Below are 22,397 nucleotides of genomic sequence, written 5' to 3'. Positions count from 1 at the left end.
TGAGCAGCAGCTCAAGGAGGGGATCCTGCCCCTCTGCTGCACTCTGGCGAGGCCCCCCTGCAGTCCTGATCCAGCTCTGGGGCAGCAGCACAAGAGGGACGTGGAGCTGTTGGAGCGAGGCCAGAGGAGGCCACGGAGATGCTGCGAGGGCTGGAGCAGCTCTGCTCTGGAGCCAGGCTGAGAGAGGAGACCTTAGATGAGCTTTAAGATCCCTTCCAACACAAACCACACTATGATTACATCTGCCTGCACGTGAACATCCCAAAATGCCCATTTCCAGATGCAACCCATGGCTGGGACTCCCATGCTATTTCTAACACAGACACCCCAACGGAGGGTCCCAGATGGGGGGCTTTCCCAACCCACACCCATTTTTGGGACACCATCACCACCCGCATCCCCAGCACCCATGGAGATGCCAAGAAGGTTCATCCAGACCCGCTATTGAATAGAAGGGCTCCTGCACCCATCAGACTCCAACCAGAGGGGCAGCACTATCCCCAACTCCCTCCTCCCCGCAGCCACAGGACAGCACGGAGAGGCGAGACACCCCCGGGGGTTATTGAACCAGGAAGCTTTATTTACACAGTAAAAGTAACAAGCAATTTCCTGAGATTGAGCTGCTCTAGTGCAATCAAGTCATGGAGGGGTACGAGTGGGCAACCTCCTCACCAGTGGGGAGAGGACACCGGCACCTCCTCCCCGGACACGCACGTCCCGCTGTGCTTGTGCAATTGCCAGCGAGACTGCTTGGCTACTACAGGTCATAGCTTCAGAAGGCTTTATTCCTTCCTTCCTTCTTCTGCATGGGTTATTTTTTGGCCATCCTCTTCTTTTCCAGTCATTCCTCGAACATCAAACCCATCGACGCCGTGAAGCACTGCTACGATCCTACAACATCCTACGTAAGTCTGGTTAGCCTGTTCAGCCAGGAGCTTTCAAACAATGCACTTGAAACACAACTTTATCCACCAGCCAAAGAGGCTCTGCTATAACGTGGAAATATTACAATCTATTTTACAAATACTTCTTTAGCTGTTTTGCTTTGATTTCCGTGTAATCGCAGCTCAAAGAGCTGCATCTGCAAACACACCATGTGGGCTATGACATTGCCTATTAAAACCCCTGTTCTTTTGCAAGGTGATGAACCCTTATTGCTGCTGGCACAGCTGCTGCTGGCCAGACTGGGTCACGTCTTGTACAAGTCACCATGTCTCTTCACAATCACGAGCCTGTTTTAGCTACCTAGCAAGGAATAACATCCCTTGTCTGCATATTACTTTAATATCACATTCTGGCAGCCGGCAGGAATTAACCGGGGAGGGGGTGTACCAATACAAAAGCACCTGTGGAATAGGTGAAGTCCATTACAAACCAAGAGCAGGATGCTCTGCTCTGCTGCTGTGGGCACAGGGATCTCCTGGTGCCAGGGAGCAATCGGACTTTACAATCAACAGGATGTCCCCTGAATCTGAGGCACGTACTATATTATATTTAATCTTTTTCATTACTTTATTTATATATATATTTATATATATATAAATCCACAAATGTTTTTTTTTTACCTCTACAAGAGAGAGAAAAGAAAAAGAGAGAGAAATTTAAAAAGTAAGGCTTTCTTAAACTGAGAATAAGTACATGAAATCATACAAACCCAACAGAACACCCAACAGGACACCACCGTGGCCTCAAAACCGTGGCTGACTGTAGTCTGTGCCTACGCTAACGTGCCCAGTCTAAGGCCATGACTCCTTGGAGAAGCATCTTTAGTAAGGCAAACGGGTTGTGCTGTGTGTAAACTGAATGCTACGGCTATGGTGAGTACAGCTGGGGAGTGCTCCATCGCTCACCTTCCTACTGGTGGGCTTAGCATGGCACCGGTAGCAGCCCTTGGAAAGAAAACGGGAGCCCTTAGGAATTACAGCCCCGGTGATGCAAGAACCCATCCCAAGCTCTGTGGCAGCAGCCGGACCTGGAGTGGGGTGAAATTGCCCTTTTTCAGTCAATTGGGAAGAGATGCCAGGGATGTGTCAGTGGAAGGGGAGATGGAGCATTAGGAAGACTCAAAGCTGAGAACCGAGGGGTGGCAGGAGGGCTCAAAATGATGCTAGGGTGTATTTTCCTTTTACTGATTGCACTAAGTGGTGCTTTAAGAGGCAGGGGCTGGAACTGGATGAGCTTTAAGGTCCCTTCCAACCCAAACCATCCTAGGATTCTATGAGTCCCCAAAATGAAAAGACATCCCTGTCATACCCAAGTATTTTGGGCTGTCTCTGCTTGCCTGGAGGGAGTGGATGTGGCCACTGCCATGAGCAAAACCTCTGTGGGTACAGGATAGGGATAATGAAGAGCTGGTGGGAGACGCCACACACATCCCAACCCACCATGGAAGAAAGTGCACTAATGTAACCAGGAATAAGGAATAAAACCTGTACCAGCGGCTCAGCCCTGTCTGAGCTACAGGCCCCTAAAACATTGCCAATGAGGGTGCTAAACCCTATTTTAAGGGGGTGCTAAACCCCCTTTTAACATCGCATCTTCAGTTGCTGTTGGTATCAAGGAGTTTTCTCCTTTCTCGCTTTGCAGAGCTCAGCAACTAAATCCTGAGCACACGAGAACCTGCAGAAGATGCTGGAAGCCACTCGTACAGCTTTCCTGGAGCTTCAAACAAACAGAAAACTAGAACAAGAGGGAGGGAAACAAAAACCTATGCGTCCTTCTAAACCTGTTAGCAAGGGGACAGCTTATATTGATCAAAGAGAATTCGTATGGTACAAACACAACGGTCACCACTTTATCTGTGCTTAGAAAAGGCACAGAGAGAGGAAAAGCTTTCAGTGCTGCTACCTGGGGTTTCAGCCTTTGGCCAGCTGACTTTGTCAAGTGAGCCCGTGCTGTGCCCCCCTTCACAGTGAGACAGAGCCACAAGCCAGGGCAGCAGCTGTGCCTCAGGTAGCAAAGAGGGCACAGCCACTGTGAGTGGGTGCACGGTCCAGCCCTGCTCCAAACTGGGTGCTGGGGAGGGTGGCACCGAGCCTGATCGGGTCTTTGTCACCAATGGGTTTGAGAGAGGGGGCTGGGAGGAAGAAAAATAGGGAAGACTGAGAATATAGGGAAAAAAGGCATTTCAGCATCCTCGGGTTGTGCCCACCAAGTGCGGCTGCGGATGCTGCCCCGCACGAGGGCCAGGGGTCCCTTTAAATCCTCATCAGGAAAAGGAAAATAAGGAAAAAGAAGTAAAAATCCAGCTCTCACCAATATGAAATCTAAGCAAAACTCTTCACTTGTGATTTCCTCCTCATGGCACTGCCGGGGACGTGGGGTGCTGGGGCTGCACAGGATGCTGCAGAAGGAGCCGCAGCCTCCCCTGCAGCCAGTGCTTGGTTTGAAAACCTCAATATTCTGGTTTCCCCCCATTTTTCCAGTCCCACGGGTGGTGGTTTCTCCTTGTGCATCCCTTTAACAAGCACAGGGGAGCGTGGCCAGCCCCATCAGCTCCAACCCTAGGTTGGTAAACGCCATTTACTCACTAAAGGCGAGCTGTTGGCCATCCCCATGCCTGGTGTTCCCAGTTGGACAAGGCAGTTCCCAGTCGGACAAGGCAGTCCTACCCACCTAGCTGAGCTCTGGCTACAGTAGTTACAAAGAATGTCAAGATTTACACACGCATGCACACAAATTGCTCTAAATACCTGATGAAGTTTTGGCAAAGCTGCTTCGTCCCCTCCGGAGGGGAGCAGTGGCAGGACCCCACAGCCCCATTGCTGGCAGTGGGGAGCCCTGCCCGGCTCTGCTGACACCCGGGCGAGAGGACCCGCTCCCTCTTCAGTTGTTCTCTATCTGCTCGATGTCAATCTCTCCATCCAGCTGGAAGAGGCTGTCGGTGCCGGTCCCAGCGCCGTGCCATGCTGCAGCATCCTCCTCCTCCTCACAGGACAGGTCATCCCTGCTGGCCCGGTGATCCTCGCCGCGCGAGCGTGGAGGCTCCGGCACTGGGGTGCAGGCGGGGGTCCTGCCCGGCATCACCTCCGGGGAGCAGGGGGCTGCAGGCCATGGATGCGGGGCTGGGATGCGGCGGGAGCCGTCCTCGGCCGCGGCGCTAAGGCAGGTGAGGCTGTTGAATGTCTGTCGGTTCTGTGAAGGGAAAGGGGGAACAGGCAGGTGAGATGGTGAGAGGCTGTTCTGAGCTCTTCAACAACGTGAATGTCTCCAACAACGCCATTTATTACACTAGCAAAGAGGAACTTACAGGCACAGAATGGTTTGGGTTGGAATGGATCTTAAAGATCAGCTGGTTCCAGCTTTCTTTCAGTTCAAAGCCATTCCCCTTGGCCTGTCCCTACATCCCTTGTCCCAAGCCCCTCTCCAGCTTTCCTGCAGCCCCTTCAGGCACTGGAGCTGCTCTCAGGTCTCCCCTTCAGGAGCCTTCTCTTCTCCAGGCTGACCCAGCCCAGCTCTCTCAGCCTGGCTCCAGAGCAGAGCTGCTTCAGCCCTTGCAGCATCTCCATGGCCTCCTCTGCACTCACTCCAACAGCTCCAGGTCCCTCTTGTGCTGCTGCCCCAGAGCTGGATCAGGACTGCAGGGGGGTCTCCCCAGGGCACAGCAGAGGGGCAGGATCCCCTCCCTGAGCTGCTGCTCAGGCTCTGGGGGTGCAGCCCAGCACACAGGGGGGTTCTGGGCTCAAGCACACACTGAAGCTGGGTCATAGGGGAGCTTCTCATCATCCAGCACCCCCAAGTCCTTCTCCTCAGGGCTGCAAACTTCAGCCCCATCAAGTATCTGGAGCTCATGTACTGCTAACCCCCTGCTGTGGCTCGTGGCTCTCCTCCCTTATTAAAGACCACGCGAGGTCAGTTCTCTGTCCCTCACCTCTCCAACAAAGAGGCTCCATGGCTGGTTGCCCCGGCCAGAAACTTGATGCAGTTTATGCACTGCCACGACTTCAAAACACTTCCAAGCTCTGACAGCGCTGAGGAGCTTGCGGGCATGCAGAACCCTTGTCAGCAGAGCACACACCACCTCCCGAGATGCCGCCTGACCACAGGCGTGCTCACCGGGCAGGGCCTGCCTCTTACCAGGCTGGTTTTGACAGAGCAAACAAAACCCTTATTAGTGAGTGCCAATGGAAATAACGTGGCCAAGCCACTGGTGTGTTTGCAGAGCGTGTGCTTGGAGCAGGAGGAGACCGTGGGCAGCTCAGCAGCTTGTGCAAGCCTCTCACAAGAGCCGGTTTGCAAGCAAGTGTCTGATGGTTCACTCACTTTACACTTCACATCTGGGCATGTCCCAACCAAAGGGCCTGAAGGTGAGCAATAAACAACTGGGGGGAAGCAGCCCCCTCGATAGCCAAAGCTATTCACCTGAGCTACAGCCCCTAAAACCACAGCAATAAATAGCTGTCATAAGCACATGAGCATCAGCGCTTCCCTCCTCCTTACATTTCCCCTCCTGACATATGATTTACATGCAGTAAGAAACATGAAGCGTATCTGAAGGATATCTTGAAGTAATGAAGCTCTGGGTGAGGGGATTCCTTGCTTTTAAAGATCCCAATCTCAGGGGGAGGCTTTTTTAGTGTCATAAAATCCTAGTATGGTTTGTGTTGGAAGGGGCCTTAATATAGGTTAGACAGATGTTGTTAAACTAACACGGATGTTGGGTTGCCTGTGGATGGCAGGAGGGTGTAGGAGAGCTCTTTGGGTCTCCTGCACTCATTTACCCAGGGGAAGTCAAAGCCTGCTGCTGTTTCCATCACACCTTATCTCCAAGAGCCTGGGCCAGACTGAAGCTGCAGTAGCCAGAACACTGGTACCCAACAGAGCATCGCTCCATGGAGTGACATTGCTGCTGCCTGCATCTGCTCCAGCACAACTCAGGACCAAACATGCAGCAGCCTGAAGATACAGCCTTGCTCCAAACATTCCCAGCAATGTTCCTGGGAAATTTATGCACATCTGCTTAAGGGCTTTTTTTGCTTTCAAATCCAGGTAAGCTGGGACTAACTCCACTGAAATAACTCACCCCAGGCTGTGAATGAGGCAGAATCAGCCATTTACATCCTCCCTGAGGATGCAGGTCAAAGCTCCTCCTACTTCACACTCTTAAGAAATCAGAGGTACTTGTGATGAATTCACACCCACTGACCACATGTCACCAAGAGACTTTAGACACTAAATGACACACTATGGTGAAACGAGTCCTTGCAGGAGATGATACAGAAGCTGCTGTAACTGAAAGGAGAAGTTCTTGGTGCCCAAGGAGGAGCTGGCCATTGCCCAAGCTGGTGGGGATACATTTCCCATGGCCTTTAGTCCCTGAAACCTTCCAAAAGCCCATAACCCCTAAGCCCACATGAAAAGAACATGCATTTGTCCTTTACAAATGCAACTGCCCCCACGTCACCCTGTTAAACACAAGCCGTGCCTCTCCATGCCGCCTGTCTTCCAGGTGCTGAATGCCTAACAGCTTCAAGCAGAGATCTGCACACTGTGGTTAATGGACAACCTGTAATTACCACTGCAGCCGGAGAAGGCCTGAGGACATAGCAGAAGTATTTTCTAAGTACTCAGAAAACATCTGCAAGCATATTTTCAACAGTGATTTAGGCACTTGAAAGCCCAAGCCTCCTGAAAGTCAACAGCCCTCTCAGAAGTGCAAATCCCTTCTACAAACAAAACTCTGGCACTTCTGAGAACCTTCATTTTCCTCCTACTAAAGGAGCTCATCTCCCAGCCCCGGTGCCTCCCTGGGCTTGGTACCCAGGCACGGGCATGCCAGGATGCTGCACAGCACTTCAGAGAAGGAGATGGGTGATGTCCATAATGATGAATGAAGGAGGATGCAACCTAGAGACCAACAAAACAGGCTCACGGCATGCTCTTCCCATCCAAACAGAAAGTGCTTCCAAGCTTGGACATGTCTTGGAGAACAGCCATGAAGGTACTTGACTTCCAGGGATATTTTGCATTTTATTGGACTTTGGCAAGATAACCAAGCCAACATTTTCCCTGCTCAAATCCACACACGCTGCAACCCAGTATCTTCCACGTGCAGCGCTGAGTCACAGAATCATTAGGGTTGGAAGGGGCCTTTGGAGATCATCTAGTCCAAGACCTGGAGTCATTCCAGGTAGTACTTTTACCTTCCCTTGAAAGAGGATGGAAAAACCCTTCCGATGGTGCCATTGCTCCCAGTGCTGCAGCTCCCAGAGGAAGGCCACGTGCGGAGGCGCTCCCTGTGACGCAGGTTTGACGGTGATCAGCTCGGAAAGCAAGTTTCCACAGGCACTGGCTGTGGCAAGATCCCATGGCTCACCTTCCTGGTGTGGGGAGTTGCAACGGTGCATGGATGAACGCGCTGGGGAATGGTACCCTCAAGATGAGATAACCGGCACTGGCATTGCCTGTGCTGGCTGTGGATCAGCCACCGCCATCAATGCAGTGTCTGTTCTCAACCCATCAGGAGTTTTTTACTCATATCCTAATTTATTGGGTGAACCCAGCGCGTTCTGCAGTGCTGAGCTGCAAAACTGGGCAGTCGAGTCCTCCATTGAGATGAGCCAAAAAGCAGTCTGGGTGGCACAATGTGGTCCTTGTTTTCCCATGGACAAGGCAGCCCTGGACCCCTCTAAGCTTCTCCAAAACCTTGTCCTTTTGTGCCAGACCAACCGATATCAGGGTGTCGAGCATCTCAAACGCTGCTGGTCTCAAGGAAACTGTGGCAATGCAGACACCATCATGGATCTGACGCATGGAGCAGTGGCCAGATTGCTTCTGGCCATCCTGACCTCACCCAGCAAGCATCTGTCATGTACCTTCCACCCAAAACACCTTTACTCACATCCACAGTAACCCATTTAGGACCATCTGAGGTGCTGTTTTTTAGTCCCTAGCTCTCCCCAAAGCTTCATGGACGATTCCTCAGGGAAAGGAATAAAATGGGATGATGCTAAAGCAACCACCTGAAAAATCATCTATACATACAAATAAGAAACCCTTGGCCACTTGGGATAAGACATGAGGCTGTCAGATGACCTCTAGAACAAAGCCCTTCCTGAATGGTGGTGACCAAACTTAGGGTACATCTCCTTCCTTCAGTGATGCTCCACACTGTGCAGGGACCCCAGCTAAAACGCAGGAAGGCTGCAGGAGCTCATTCATCCATCCTTTTCCTCCCTTCGAGCATGTGTCCCCACTGGGGACAGGGTCTGGATGCTGGCAGCCCCAACAACAAGCGAACTGAAGAACACAGCAACATGTATCACAAAATCCCCAGCAGTGAGCTTTTCCCTGATCCCCATCCCTGCAGACACAGTGCATGTGTTGGAATGAACACTGGCAGGATTGTGATCCCCACGGTCATCCCAGCTTTTGCGCAAGCACTCTCTGTGTCATTCCACCCTGCCAGGTGACTGCCTGGGGAAGGTGTAACACCACAAGCTGTCAGCACCACCGGCCTGACCTACCAAGCTGTCAGCACCTCCTGTGTGCACACTGGGCTACAGTTGCTTCATAGAGCTCAAAATAACCCGGTGCCAGAAGGAAAGGGGGAAGCGGGCAGTGAGCAGTGATGCTCTGTGCAGGGATGATGCGCCTGTGCCAGCCCTCCCCATCAGCAAACACACCTCTGCTGGGGCTCCTCTAACAGGCTTGGGTTTAAATCACTCTCCGAGGCAAACATCGGTAAAACACCTTCAACTTATCATCTATTACCTGCCACTTGTTCATTTCATACAATCCCAGACTGGTTTGCGTTGGAAGGGACCTCAAAGCTCACCCGGTTCCAACCCCCTGCCACTAGAGCAGGTTGCTCCTCGTTTTCAGGCTCTTCCTTGCTCTTCTCTTCTCTTTTGCTAAGGAAGAGTATTTACATAGCCCTGATCCTAATTTTGCCGTAACAGGCACCAGTGCTTAGATGGTGCATGGGAAATCTTCAGCTTTAGCTGTTTGGTGTGAAAAACAGCTTTCAAGAGCAGGCTCAGAAATATCTATTATCCCACCACGTCACTTCACACCACACTGTTAAACAAACAACCCAAAACAAGGCAAGAAGGAGGTTTTAAGTCAGTAGTATTAGCGCTGCCTTTGGAGCCTGGGGAGTTAATTTGGGTTTAGTGCAGTTTTGCTCTTGTCTTTGGGGCTCTGTAGCTGCCCAGTGACAGTGAGGGTGTTTAGTGAGCTGCTATAAATGCAAAGGAAAAGGTATATGGGCCACTGACAGGAATCCCTCTGGTGCTACAGAGCCCCAGGGACATGCTGGAGAGATGAATCCCAGAAACCATGGAGGAATGCAGCAGGCATAGCTTGTGCATAGGGTCAGAGAGCAGTGATGCTCTCATGGGGTTCAATCCATGCACAGCATCCCGCAGCACCCCACATGCAGGACTCAGTCCCAGTGCAGCCTCCCAGCCCATTCCCATTCCCAATGATAATTGGAGGAAATCCTCATTTCCCGCCCAAACCAAATATTTTCCCTAAGACAATGAGCCCTTCGCTGTGAGTTGGGGAAATGGGTTTGCTCAGACCCGCCATCAGGCAGCCTCATGAGTGATTACTGTGTATTTATGTATCTCCAGGTTGCACATCCCTCTTGCACCCGGCCTTTCACATCCCAAGGGATTGTGGCCGAGCATCCTTAGAGCATCACAGGCTCATGCCAACATGCTCTGCTGAAAGCCTAGCAGAGATGGTGGCAGAAGGGCCATGCTGCTCTCCTCATGATCCTATTGCAACGCCATAGATTTAACTGGAGTGGTTCTGCCATGAGCAATGAGGACCTTGAACCCAGCTCATCCCCAGAGCAGGCAAAACTTCACAGAATCATGGAATCCCAGACTGGTTTGGGTTGGAAGGGACCTGAAAGCTCATCCAGTTCCAACCCCTGCTGTGGGCAGGGACACCTTCCACTAGAGCAGCTTGCAACCTGGCCTCGAGCGCAACACACACGGAGCAGAATCAGCACACAGTGACTGATCCAAGGTGATAACAGGAGCCTGCTTTTCCCCAGGCATCAAATTAAGGTTAGGATGGATTAAAGATGTGAGGGGCATAAGTAAACTGGAGTCATGTTTCTGTAATTGCCCCTGGGGCACCTGCACCCACTGCTGCACTGTGGCCTCCTGCAAAGTAAAGGCAGGTTTGAAATACAAGTCACTGCTCTGACACAGTCTCCATTCCAGGCTAGCGCTGAGCACCTTCCCTGTGAAACAGAGAGTGAACTGCCCTCCTGGGTTATTTAGGGCCACCTCCTGAAATGCTTTGGGAGGCTTTTGCAAGAAAGAGGCTCCCAAAGAACTGTTCTCATCATCACCACTACAACTCTGCACTGAAAAGGCTCCCCAGTGCCCAAAGGAGCCGTTCCCACCACTGCACTGCGCCTAGCACAGATCCAAACCCTGCCCCCTGCTCCATCCTTCCAATGCCAATAACATCCTGTAGCAACGGATGAAGCACCTTCAAGGGGAGAAAAACCTGCTGAGATTTGCTGTCTGCAAATCCCGATGCCACTGCATCCTCCTGGACCATGGCAGGAAGCAGCGAGCCTGGAAATGTCCTGGAATGCTGGGGTTTGGGTGGTTTATTTAAAACAGAACAACCACTCTTGGCCACTGCTTTTGAGCATGTTAACTGAGTCAAGGATGAATCCCTGTGCCTTATAAAAGCTGGTTTTTGGGTCTGTGTAGCACACGAGCCCAGGGAGCAGAGGGTTAAACAGCAGGCCATGGACCAGATGTGCATCTCTGGGATACAACTGGATTTTGTCCGTGTTTGGGGCAAACACTGCCAAGCTTTGTTTGCATTCCCAGCCCTGTCCTTCCATGTGAGCACGAACAAGGGTGCAGCACCCAACCCTGCATCCCCGGGCCCTGTGGTGGGATGGAGCTGGGAGCAGAGGATGGAGCTGGGAGCAGGGGTGGTAGGACATGGTCCCTGGATACCAAGGGACCCTTCAGCACTCAGACCCCCATTGCACGAGCAAGGGATGCTGCTGGAGGAGCCCGTGTGCACAAGCTCCGTTCCATGCTGGAAAAGTAATTTCATGGCAAAACCAGCCATGTCCCAGAGCACGGCGCGTTTCTTGCTTCCACAGCTGAATTTATTTTCAGCCCATTGTGTCTGGTGAGTCACAGATTCATAACTGGGGCAGATGGGACCACTTTGACTGTAAAACCAAAACAATGGATGTCATGGCATTCCACGTTATTGCTATTAAAAGCTCTGACGGGTGACTAAAATAGAGGCTGCTGCAATAAATCAGCTCCTACAAGCATCCTCTGACTTTAAAGCGCCTCACATGAAATGGGCACTCTGGGGCTGCACTAACAAATCAGCCCTTTATAGGGAGATGGATCTTTCCTTCATGCTGCTTCTGGCAGCAATAGGACCTGGTACCTAAAAGCAAGGTTTTATTGCTGTGGTAGCACCCAAATGGCATCCTACATGAGCCTCAGGAGCTTGGGGATAGGGGTAGGTGAAAAAATGCATTGTCTTTATTGGTCCATTTGGGAAACTGAGGCAGGGAAACCTCAGTGAGTAGCACTTGGTCTACCCTGTGTTGGTGGACACCAGAGATGAGGTTTGCTGCACGTCAGTGAATAGACAGTTGTTTGTCAAAGGAACAGTGAGGGGGAGAAAACCAGAGGAGCAAACATCATTATGAACCTCATTTCCAATCTGAACTTGGATTTGTTTTAACTGCTTGTGCTTTAGATACATAAGTAGCAGGGCAATGAATAACGACGGCTGCACGTGGAAGAGCCTGACCAAGTCAAAACCAGGCACCCTTCGAGGTCCTCTGCGCCCTCCAAACTGATGCTTTCCTTTGCATCCTGAACCAAAGGCTTTTTCCCACCAAGCCACAAGCTGACCTTTTGGAGGCTCTCGTTCGTGTTTATTTAACAAACACCAGGGCTTGGGAGCTGGAATCTGTCTCAGGAGTTACATCAACAGCAATCTATTTCCTGGGATACGTCTGGAATTCAAAGCCTCCCGTTTTTCACTACCTTTTGGCAATATTTGCCGCGGGCTCAAGTGGGTGCTGACGCTGCTCCAAGGTCACTGCTGCCCCTCCTGCCTTCACCAGCAAGGCTCCAACTGCCAAAGCCGGAGCAGAAAAACTTCTTAGGTGAAAATGGAGGGAATTTTACCCCTCGAGGAAAGAGCTGGGTCGTCAGGGAGGAGAGGTCGCTTCTCCTGTCCTGCAGTTTGAACTTGTCCCCACTCAGCATCAAGACCAACCCAATACGTTTCCAACTAGAGGGCTGATTTATTTCAGCTTTGGGAGTGTGCAAGCTCCTTTGTGCATGGATCCTCATGGAAACTGCCATTATTCCGTAGTTTGGAAGGGAAAACAAGGCAGGGGACAGCCCGCTCCCAACCATCAAGAGCATTACTGATGTCGAGAGAGCTGGGCTGGTTCAGTCTGGAGAAGAGAAGGCTTCTTAAGGGGAGACCTTAGAGCAGCTCCAGTGCCTAAAGGGGCTGCAGGAAAGCTGGAGAGGGGCTTGGGACAAGGGCCTGTAGGGACAGGCCAAGGGGAATGGCTTTAACCTGCCAGAGGGGAGACTGAGATGAGCTCTTGGGCAGAAGCTCTTCCCTGTGAGGGTGCTGAGGAGCTGGCACAGGGTGCCCAGAGAAGCTGTGGCTGCCCCATCCCTGGCAGTGTTCAAGGCCAGGTTGGACACAGGGGCTTGGAGCAAGCTGCTCTAGTGGAAGGTGTCCCTGCCCGTGGCAGGGGTTGGAACTGGGTGAGCTTTAAGGTCCCTTCCAACCCAAACCAGTCTGGGGTTCCATGATTACACACCCGCTCCTCTGGATCTCCATCCCAGGCTGAAGGTGTTTTTAATGCTGAAAAACACACAAACCACACAACCACACATCAGGAGGACGGTCTTGTGATCCTTGGTGCAGATGACTCCATCCTCTGAAGGCACGTGCTCCTTGAGGACAATGAAGTTACCCCATGAACGGCACTGTGTGCCCACAGCAGCCACTGCGCAGCATGAATAGCCCCGTTGTACCCAGCATCTCAGCACCCTTCCCGTAACAGGCACCTTTCAGGCACAAAGTCTGCTCTATAACAAGTCCTTATCAGGCACACCCAGTGCTTCATCCTCACCACCTTCTGAGCTGGTGTCCACTGCTGCCAGTGCCCTCTCCTCCACCCTTCACAGCTATTTATGATGAACTCATAACCACAGGATACAAGAGCATATTGTGCTTTAATTGCCTTATCGTTCTGTAGCCGCTACTCTCTGTCCCATATACTATAGGCCACACTGTACAATACAGAGCTTCATGGAGAAGTAGTCTGCCAGCTGTCTGGGACTCCTCAGTGTACATGGCTAAACCCTCACAGGAAAGGAAGGAGGTTAGAGAAAACTCAGGTGAAGAAGACATTAGTACAGTATTTGTATGAGAGACGGAGCTCTTCAAATTACAGATGCTTTGAAGGCTCACAGAGAAGCCAAACCCTTGTGGGAGCCATCAGAAATTTAGTTTCTCATAGAATCCCAGCCTGGTTTGTGTTGGAAGGGACCTCAAAACTCATCCAGCTCTCACCCCTTGCTCAGCGCACCCACCCTCCATCCCCCAGGCACGTCCCTTAAAGCTGTTCTCTCTGTATGCACACAGGGAGTTTTCCACGCCCAGAGGCTGTTCCTGCACATGCCCCAAGGAGCTGGTGGGGCTGAACCTTTCCTGGAGGAACATGGACTGAAAGAGGAGCTTCACCAGACCTCAGCTGCTGGTGCCCTTCGCCTGGACCCTGATGGACTCCACGTCAGGACTGCATTACCATGGTGATGATCTTAACCAAACCGCGGCAAAACAAAGGTGCTGACTCCGTAACAAGCAGGACTGAGCTGGTAAGCTTCCTGAGAGCTATCTTCCAAACTCTGTTGCCACAGCTTTGCCATAGATTTATAATAAGGGCTTCTTGTGCTGCAGGGCTGGATCTTCACACTGTGGAATCCTGGAATGGTTTCTGTTGGAAGGGACCTTAAAGCTCATCCAGCTCCAACCCCTGCCACGGGCAGGGACCCCTTCCACTAGAGCAGCTTGCTCCAAGCCCCTGTGTCCAACCTGGCCTTGAACACTGCCAGGGATGGGGCAGCCACAGCTTCTCTGGGCACCCTGTGCCAGCGCCTCAGCACCCTCCCAGGGAAGAGCTTCTGCCTAAGAGCTCATCTCAGTCTCCCTTCTGTCAGTTATACAAATATGACTTGTTATAAATATATATATATATAAAATATATATATATACCACTTATACATATAGGTGATTTGCTTAAAAAACATCTGCAAGAAGGACAGCTGGGTCTGGAAATGTGCTATCTCAAATGAAAATCTCTCAGGAACACCCATACCAAAGTGTTACAAGGCAGGAAACAGAAGGGGCAGGAGATAGCGAGGGCTCATTCTGCCGCTGCCGGGGACGACTGCAAACTGTCACTCAGGCGGCTGTCACTGCTGTGACAGGCACGTCACATCCTCACACTAAGCCTGTGTGAGGACAGCAATCTGCTCCACCAGGGCTGGCCATGGCTCTGCTTGCCACAGATGACTCAGACAAACCCGCTGCTGCAAGGGTTCCGGCACACAACACCCCAAATCCTGTGGGAAACGCTGACATAGAGATGGTGGAAAGTGGTGGACATGGAGGTGGGCCATGACCAGTCCCCAGGTCAACACATAGCAAGGTACCCTTTGGAGAAGAATCAAACCAGACCATGGGAGAGGAAAACCAAGCAGGTGTCTCTCCATCACAAAGCATCCCTGGGAGACTGCTTAGCAAATCCATGTTTTCTCACCCAAACAGCTTCTCCTGGTGCCTTGCAAAGGGTGAAAGCACCCGTTCTTGCCAAAATCAACCCAGCCAGGACAGCTGGGTTCCAAGCCACCTCCTGCCACCCTTACAACATTGCCCATCTCCCACATTTTTGAGGTGCATCCACACCAGCTCTTTGAGAAACATCCCAATTCATGGGGAAATCTAACCCTGACCATTTCTAAGCACAGCCTGCCTTATGGACACAGTCACTGGAGCTGCAAGACCAAGCACTGCACCTAGGAAGGAGAGCACAGTGCTGCAAGATTAAGCCACACACCAACAGAACAACTGATGGGATTCCAGAGGTTGGATGTTGTCCTCCTCAGGCTTGTGCTTCACATGGAAAAGGGGAATGAAAGCTGACGTTGGAAAGCAAACCCCAAGCCCCACACTGAAATGACAGGATGGTTGATGTCCTTGTTTAAGGGTGGTCAGGGATGCCAGGCAGCTCCCCTGGTACCCAAGCCCATAGCAACTGTCTTCCTCACATCTCACCTGCCTCTGGACACTGGGGATACATTACACATCACCATCACCCACTTGCTTGAGTATCACCCACCAGGTTTATACCCACTTTAAAGGCCCAAAGCAGAGCATTTGCAGGCACTTCAGGCATGCAGAAGGATTTTCATGCTGCTCTGGCTCCTAAAAGTTGCCGTTATTTCAGCAACCACTATGTCCCTGGTTTGGGTTCTGCCTGAAGCCAAAGCCTCTCTGGTTTGATGCTGTGTGAGTAAGTAAGGGGAGTGATACGGGATCACCTCCCCTCTCTGAGCTATGGGAATTGCTGAGAGAAGAGGCAAACCCAGGATTCTGAGGAATTAACAGCAATGTTCTCCCCAGGATTTTCCCTCCTAGCAGAACTTTAACATTTAGGTCTCTTTCTTCATTAGCCCAGTTATGTGGCCATGTAATTGCTTCCAGGAGTGGCTCCCTCCTTTCCTGCCTGGCCTGAATATCCCTCCTGCTATGAAGAAAACACTGCTTTCAGGTCAAATTAGTCCTATTTCGATTGTGGTACCAGGTTTCAGGCCTATAACACATGTGGTTACAGCACAAGCCCAGAATTAACCAATCCACTGCCAGAGCTGGATGTGGATCCAGCACCCAGCACCCTGAGCTCCATTCCCAGGGATTCATGGCATGCCTCGTGCCTCAGTTTCCCTATCTGTAAAGTGAATGCTTTGAGTTACACTGGGAAACCCAGTCTGGACACGTTGGCTTTCCTTTGCTTTGACTCATGAGGACCATTGCACACAAGTCATTCCTACTCCGTATAAAGCCAGACTAGAGGACACGTGCAGCCACGCGGACACCTCACCACGATCTCAGCTCTTAACACCTAACTTTCCAGTCTCATCCCAGGAGAGGCATTAAAACAGCCTGAGGGAATACCCAAGCCTGCAGGGCTTCCTTGAGCACACTTATCCCTTGTGTCCTTCTGCCCACGAGGAATTAGTTACTTTTCACAGCATTCCCATCCCGGGGAGGGCTCTGACCGTGCCCCACGCCCCACCAAAGGCAAGAATGCTCACCATAACTTGCCTAATCCTGCTCCTCCCTCTGTGCCAGTCCTCCCACGTGGAGAGCAGCCTGCCAGCACTGCTCCTCATAGCTCAATAGCTATGAAAACCCTGGCCTCATCCAGCTCCTGGCTTCCCTTTCTTCCCATCCTGCAGTCCTAAATCCCTGCCTCCGGGATCCACCCGCTGCCATGGGAACCTAAACCAGGCTGGGTTTCCTCCCTGGAAACTGGTGATGCTCCACAGGATGTGCCTTGGGCTGGATCCCAGTCACAGAGTTCCTTGGTAATGGTGGTGCTGGATGTTGGTGGTAGCAACCGCTGGGTATTCAGCCACCCAGCCTGGATCAGCGGGTGAGGAGAGGATGGGAAAGGGGGTGCCCATTGCTCCTGTCACCACCAGCACTGGGGCAGATGCCAGGTAATCCCTTCCCCATTCCTACAGTGCTCATGCCTTGCACCAAGGGGCTTTGGGACCCTTTCTTTATGGTATCTGTGCTTGCAGAGGCTGAGTAACCTGATTTTTGTAATCCTTGGGTCACCTGCCCATGCCAAAGCCATGTTCTCAGGGTGCCCAGAGAAGCTGTGGGTGCCCCATCCCTGGCAGTGTTCAAGGCCAGGTTGGACACAGGGGCTTGGAGCAAGCTGCTCTAGTGGAAGGTGTCCCTGCCCGTGGCAGGGGTTGGAACTGGGTGATCTCTGAGATCCAACCCAAAGCAGGCTGTGATTCTATGGTTCGATGATGAAAATCAGGGCAGATGCTCCCAACATGGCTGCCTCCAGGATGAAGCACAGCAGATAGCTGCACTAAACCAAAACCAGGGGTGAGTTTTCTGGCCAGCAGAAGGAGATAGCCCACCATGGGAGGTGGCCAGGGTGAGCTCCCTGCTCCCACAGTGGCAGCCCTGGGATCTTCAGCCCCCCATTATCTCTATCTTCTGCAGCACGGGTGGTGTCATTGACTTTACAACTATAAACTGTTGATGTGGGAAATGCTGAATCATGAAACTGCAGAAAGAGAAGCTTCATGAGTGTGAAATGGAAAGGTTGCTCACACTGTCTTCAGTGCATCATCTCTCTTTGGCCCTCACCAAACTCCAGTGACTTGGTTTTGCAGGGAGAGGACCCGGGAGCAAACCCCTCCCCAGTTCATGGCTCAGATGTGTTATCTGGTTCTGTGCAGTAGATTGATGTGGGAGGTTGTGCTCTGTGCTTGCAACTGAATATGAATATGATAACATCTCCAGAGTGGAAAATTACAGAGGCTAAGATTCTCATACTGTAGCAGTATGAATTCAACTCCTAACGGGGCCTAGGTTAGGTGCCTTGGGTGCTGCCTTCACCTCTCCATGGCAGCAATGGGGCTCCTCTCTCCTGAGCTCAAAAACGTGGGGTTTAACATAATCCTGCTGGAAACACATGCCAGGAGGAAACAATGCCATGGTGGGATCAGTGTGGAAAACACAGCACAGAACAGCAATGTGGGAATTTCTTAAAGTAATCCATTTGGAGGGGAATGTGTTTTCTCCTTAGACAGAAGGATGCGTTTCCCCATCACATCTGAGTCACTCCCAGCCTTAGGAGGACGCAAAAGGAGTTTTATCAGTGAACAGCATCACCTCAGCGCTGAGCCCCATGCGCAGGACCAGCCCCACCACCTCTCACCTGCGTCATCTTGGCAAGGTCCAGCGAGGGCCGTTGCTCCTGAACCTCCTCCGGTCTCCGCCGCTTGACGCCAACCTTTTTGTCATTCAGGACGCAGGGCTGCGAGCGGCTCCGGGACAGCCCCCCTGCCCGTCGGCCCAGCTCCGGTGTGGAGGCAGGAGTGCTGCTCGCCGATGGCACGCAGTACTCCGAGGAGGAGAAGTGGTCGTGAGAGCAGGACAGGGACCTCTGCATGTCCACCCCGCGCCCGCCCGTGGCTGATCTCCTCGGCTGGCACCCCAGGCGGCTGCTGAGGGCGGGATGCTCGCAGCACAGCGGGTTGGACCGCGACGGGAGGCTGAAGCTCGAGCTCCTCTGCATGGTGGCGAAGCCATTGGAGTAGCGCTGCACGCTGCCCCCGCTGTAACAGCGCCGCTTCTCCACCGGCGTCCAGACCTTGGAGCCCAAAGGTCTCCAGGAGGAGCCACAACCGGACATCTCATCCGAAAAGGAGAGCGAGCGGCACTGGCGCTTGCTGGGGGGGGCCGACGGGTTGCCATGGGGGTCGCTGAGGCTGAGGTCTTTGATCAGGTTGGTGACGGAGCAAGTGGTGGCTGTATCCCTGGGCCAGCGCGAGCCCTCCTCGCCCTTGTCCGACAAGCAGTCCCAGATGCTGGCGCCCGGCTGCTCGAGCTGGAGTGGACATTTCCTGCTGAGATCTCTCCATCTGTCATTTTCTGGTTCAGAAAGGAGAGGGGAATAAAGGAACCCAAGTAAGAAACACGCACAGGCGTTAGCATTCATTAATTCGGCGATCCGCTTTCTACGGCCGTAAAACAAAAGGAGCGGCATATGGGATGCTCTCCTGAACAAATTAACTCTTGGAATATGGTTTTCCAAACTGCCAGCAGAACGGTTGCTGCGGTGTAGATGGAGAGGGAGACAAAGTGATAATCGCAGCAGGAGCAAAGCTGCTAGGAGAAGATCAAAACATGCCTTTGAGTCTCCAGATTGCACTAGCTAAGGGAAATGCAGCAGTATAAAATGTATGGCCATTGCCTTAGCTCTGTGCTAAGTCATGTCTCACACGCATGTGGTTTGTCCTGGGTTCCACAATGAGTAATTGCCTGACGAGTTCCCCAGAAAGATGTAGCACTGTTGGGGTGAGATAGCCCTCAGGGGACCTGAGGACCTGAGCAGCCTTCAAGTATCTGAAGGGGAGCTATAGGGATGCTGGGGAGGGACTCTTCATTAGGGACTGTAGTGATAGGACAAGGGGTAACGGGTTAAAACTGAAACAGGGGAAGTTTAGATTGGATATAAGGAAGAAGTTCTTTACTGTGAGGGTGGTGAGGCACTGGAATGGGTTGCCCAGGGAAGTTGTGAATGCTCCATCCCTGGCAGTGTTTAAGGCCAGGTTGGAAAGAGCCTTGGGTGCCACGGTTTAGTGTGAGGTGTCCCTGCCCATGGCAGGGGGGTTGGAACTGGATGATCTTAAGGTCCTTTCCTACCCTAACTACTCTATGATTTTATGACCAAACACCAGAAGGAGATGAAATAGAAGTTGGGATGGTCCTAACAGCTACAGGGGTGATCCCACCAGCATCCCGCTACCTGTCATAACACAGAAATCCCAGCAGGGCCATCAGAGCCTATGGGAAACCAAAATCAACCCGACACCGATTGGGCTGTCCTGCTTTCAGACACTGCTAAAACAGCATTGCTCCAGTGGAACCAACTGACGCCACTGAGGCTCTGAGCATCTCTCCCAGACCGACCCAAAGACACTGTGCAAAACAGGGGGTGCATATAACAAGCTCAAGATGGCTGATAATATATATGGGTGTATGCACATACATATAGATAAGATAGACATACAGATAGATATAGATATATAAAATAGATGCATGATAAACCTCCAGCAAGTCTTTGCAAGATGCTGTCCTTAGGTCCCTGTTGTGAGGCTCATTGTCCATGTCCTCTCTGTCCCCCACATCTGGGTGCTCTGGCCCAGATACCCCTGGTCAGTTACCCTTATGAAGCACGAAAGAACTCCAACTATACTGCAGCAACCTGGGGTCAGCATCTCTTTGGGGCTGCCTTGAAAACCCCATGTGTACCTAGCACAGCCAATTGTTTGCATTTCTTTAACACACATAACATTGAAATGTTTATTTAAAGGAACAAATTGATTAATACACCTATTTTAATACACCTTTTTAAGATGTTCTCCCTCTCTTTCATTCAGCTTATTTACATGGGAATTTGCCCTGCAAACCTGCCTTAACAGTCTTCCAACAGAGCACAGAGCACAGTGTAAGATGGTGGTGATCTGTTGCATGGGTTTGGGGTTACCCTAAAGATATTCATTTTATCAGATGGGTAAAGAACCAAGAAACTTGCACCTTGGCCTGAAATGTATGTAGCTACGGGCATGGTGCAAAGTCTTCCATGTGGGAAGACTGCAAACCCAGAGGCAGCTGTATCCAGAAATCCCACTGATGACTGTGTCCAAAGAGAGGATTAAGGGTGATGACCTCAGCCCCACACACATCCCACTGACAATAACAGAAGTAGCACCAAGGCCTGGTTCCCCAGGCTCCCTGCAGGCATTGATACTCAACAGGAAAACCATGATAGAAGAGGACAACCCCATCGGCTGTGCAGTGGAAAAAAGTCATCACCAAAACCAGTCACCAGTTCTCCGTAACTGCTGCTGTGAACAGAGCACACCGTGCTTGCTGTTGCTGCCAAGTTTCATATGATCATATCTAAATCATGCAAGGCTTCGTAGGGGTTTTGGGGTTTTCCACTCTGGCAAGTGAAGGATGAAGTAAAAGCAGTACTCAGCCCACAGCTGTAGGTACCAGGCTGATAGGGAAGATGCAGCAGTGCAGAACATTTCCAACCAAGGCTCGGTTTCAAGTCAGGAGGTCAGATTTGAGGTGCATAGCGCACTCTTGGCCACTATTCCCATTTCTCCCTGCATCCAGCTGCCACCAGAAGAGCTCCAGCCCCATCCCTCCCTGGCTCTGCCCTCAGCAACCACACAGCATTCCAACAGTTGCTGTCCCCATTGGAATAAACACAATGGAAAGTGTGAAATCTGCGCTAAACAACTACATCTATGGTGAGATCTTGATTATCTTCCCCTCTGCATTATGCTGCCAGCAGAGAGATTCCTCAGGTCAGGTCAGCAGACAAAAGGAACAGAAATAGACGCCAAGTTTTCGTGGCAAGCTGCCACCATCCTCCAGCCGGAGGCGGCACGTTGTACAAAGGGTCTTGGTGAGGAGGATACAGGACACCTTCCTCTTTCACCCCTGCTGCAGCACAAACAGCCATAAATCTTCCAAACCCTGCAAAGACAGCGGGAACTGCACCGTTATCCCCAGCAGCAGCTTGGGGTTATTTGCTCTTCCCCTTGCACTGTGAGAGCTGGGTTTTGGCAGGGCAGGAGAAGACCATGGCACAGCCCCGCCAGAAACACTGATGGGTCCCAGGCTACCACAAAACCCAGAAAATGGGGATTTTAGAGCAAATAGAAAACTTTTCAGCCTGAAACAAGTTGGACATGGGGCAGTCCAAGAGGTAAGCATGTAATTGAGGGAAAAGCCTCAGCAAAGCCTCACAGAGGAAAAGGTGCTGGTTTCTCTTCAGGTTTTAAGACTTAGCTGTGAGCTAACAGCTGTTTAGCTGTTGGAACAAGCCCAGAGGAGGCCATGAGGATGATCAGGGACTGGAGCACCTCCTGTATGAAGACAGGCTGAGGAAGTTGGGGCTGTTCAGCCTGGAGAAGAGAAGGCTGCGTGGAGACCTCATAGCAGCCTTCAAGTATCTGAAGGGGGCCTATAGGGATGCTGGGGAGGGACTCTTCATTAGGGACTGTAGTGACAGGACAAGGGGTAATGGGTTCAAACTTGAACAGGGGAAGTTTAGATTGGATATAAGGAGGAAATTCTTTACTGTGAGGGTGGTGAGGCACTGGAATGGGTTGCCCAGGGAAGCTGTGAATGCTCCATCCCTGGCAGTGTTCAAGGCCAAGCTGGACAGAGCCTTGGGTGCCACGGTTTAGTGTAAGGTGTCCCTGCCCGTGGCAGGGGGGTTGGAACTGGATGATCTTAAGGTCCTTTCAGACCCAAACCATTCTATGATTCTGTGACTAAGACTCATATCCTGAGCAGGCTGATAATGACAGCTGCAGAGGAACCATTAATACTGCTGCACATAAGCGTGTATTCATTTTTTCACATTACAAACCTCAGCCTGGTTTACTCCAAGGCAGTGATTTGTTCCAGGATAAAACCCACCACGAGAACCTCCTGGTTCACAAGTGAGTCGCTTCTCTGGAAAACCCTCCTTTGCCATCTGGAAAAACGATAGGAGAAGCCATACAACCAGA

General features: G+C 51.6%; 1 protein-coding gene across 4 annotated transcripts in view; it reads right to left on the bottom strand.

Moving 5' to 3' along the window:
• Positions 1-3,685: 3,685 nt before the first annotated feature.
• The window catches only part of FAM53B (family with sequence similarity 53 member B), a 47,583-nt gene continuing 28,871 nt past the window's right edge, over positions 3,686-22,397 (bottom strand). For all 4 annotated transcript variants that reach the window (XM_061478616.1, XM_061478617.1, XM_061478619.1 and 1 more), the window contains exons 4-5: positions 18,017-18,732; positions 3,686-4,134 (exon numbers count right to left, since the gene is read on the bottom strand). In XM_061478616.1, coding sequence (XP_061334600.1) covers positions 3,826-4,134; positions 18,017-18,732 — 1,025 coding nt within the window. In that variant the 3' untranslated portion in view covers positions 3,686-3,825. The remainder of the gene's footprint in view (positions 4,135-18,016; positions 18,733-22,397) is intronic.

This window comes from Pezoporus flaviventris, unplaced genomic scaffold, assembly GCF_033815535.1.
Source record: "Pezoporus flaviventris isolate CSIRO_AGI_PZ_B2104156 unplaced genomic scaffold, CSIRO_AGI_Pfla_v1 ptg000129l, whole genome shotgun sequence".
Classification (NCBI taxonomy): Eukaryota; Metazoa; Chordata; class Aves; order Psittaciformes; family Psittacidae; genus Pezoporus; species Pezoporus flaviventris.
This window is presented reverse-complemented; position numbering and strand designations above follow the sequence as displayed.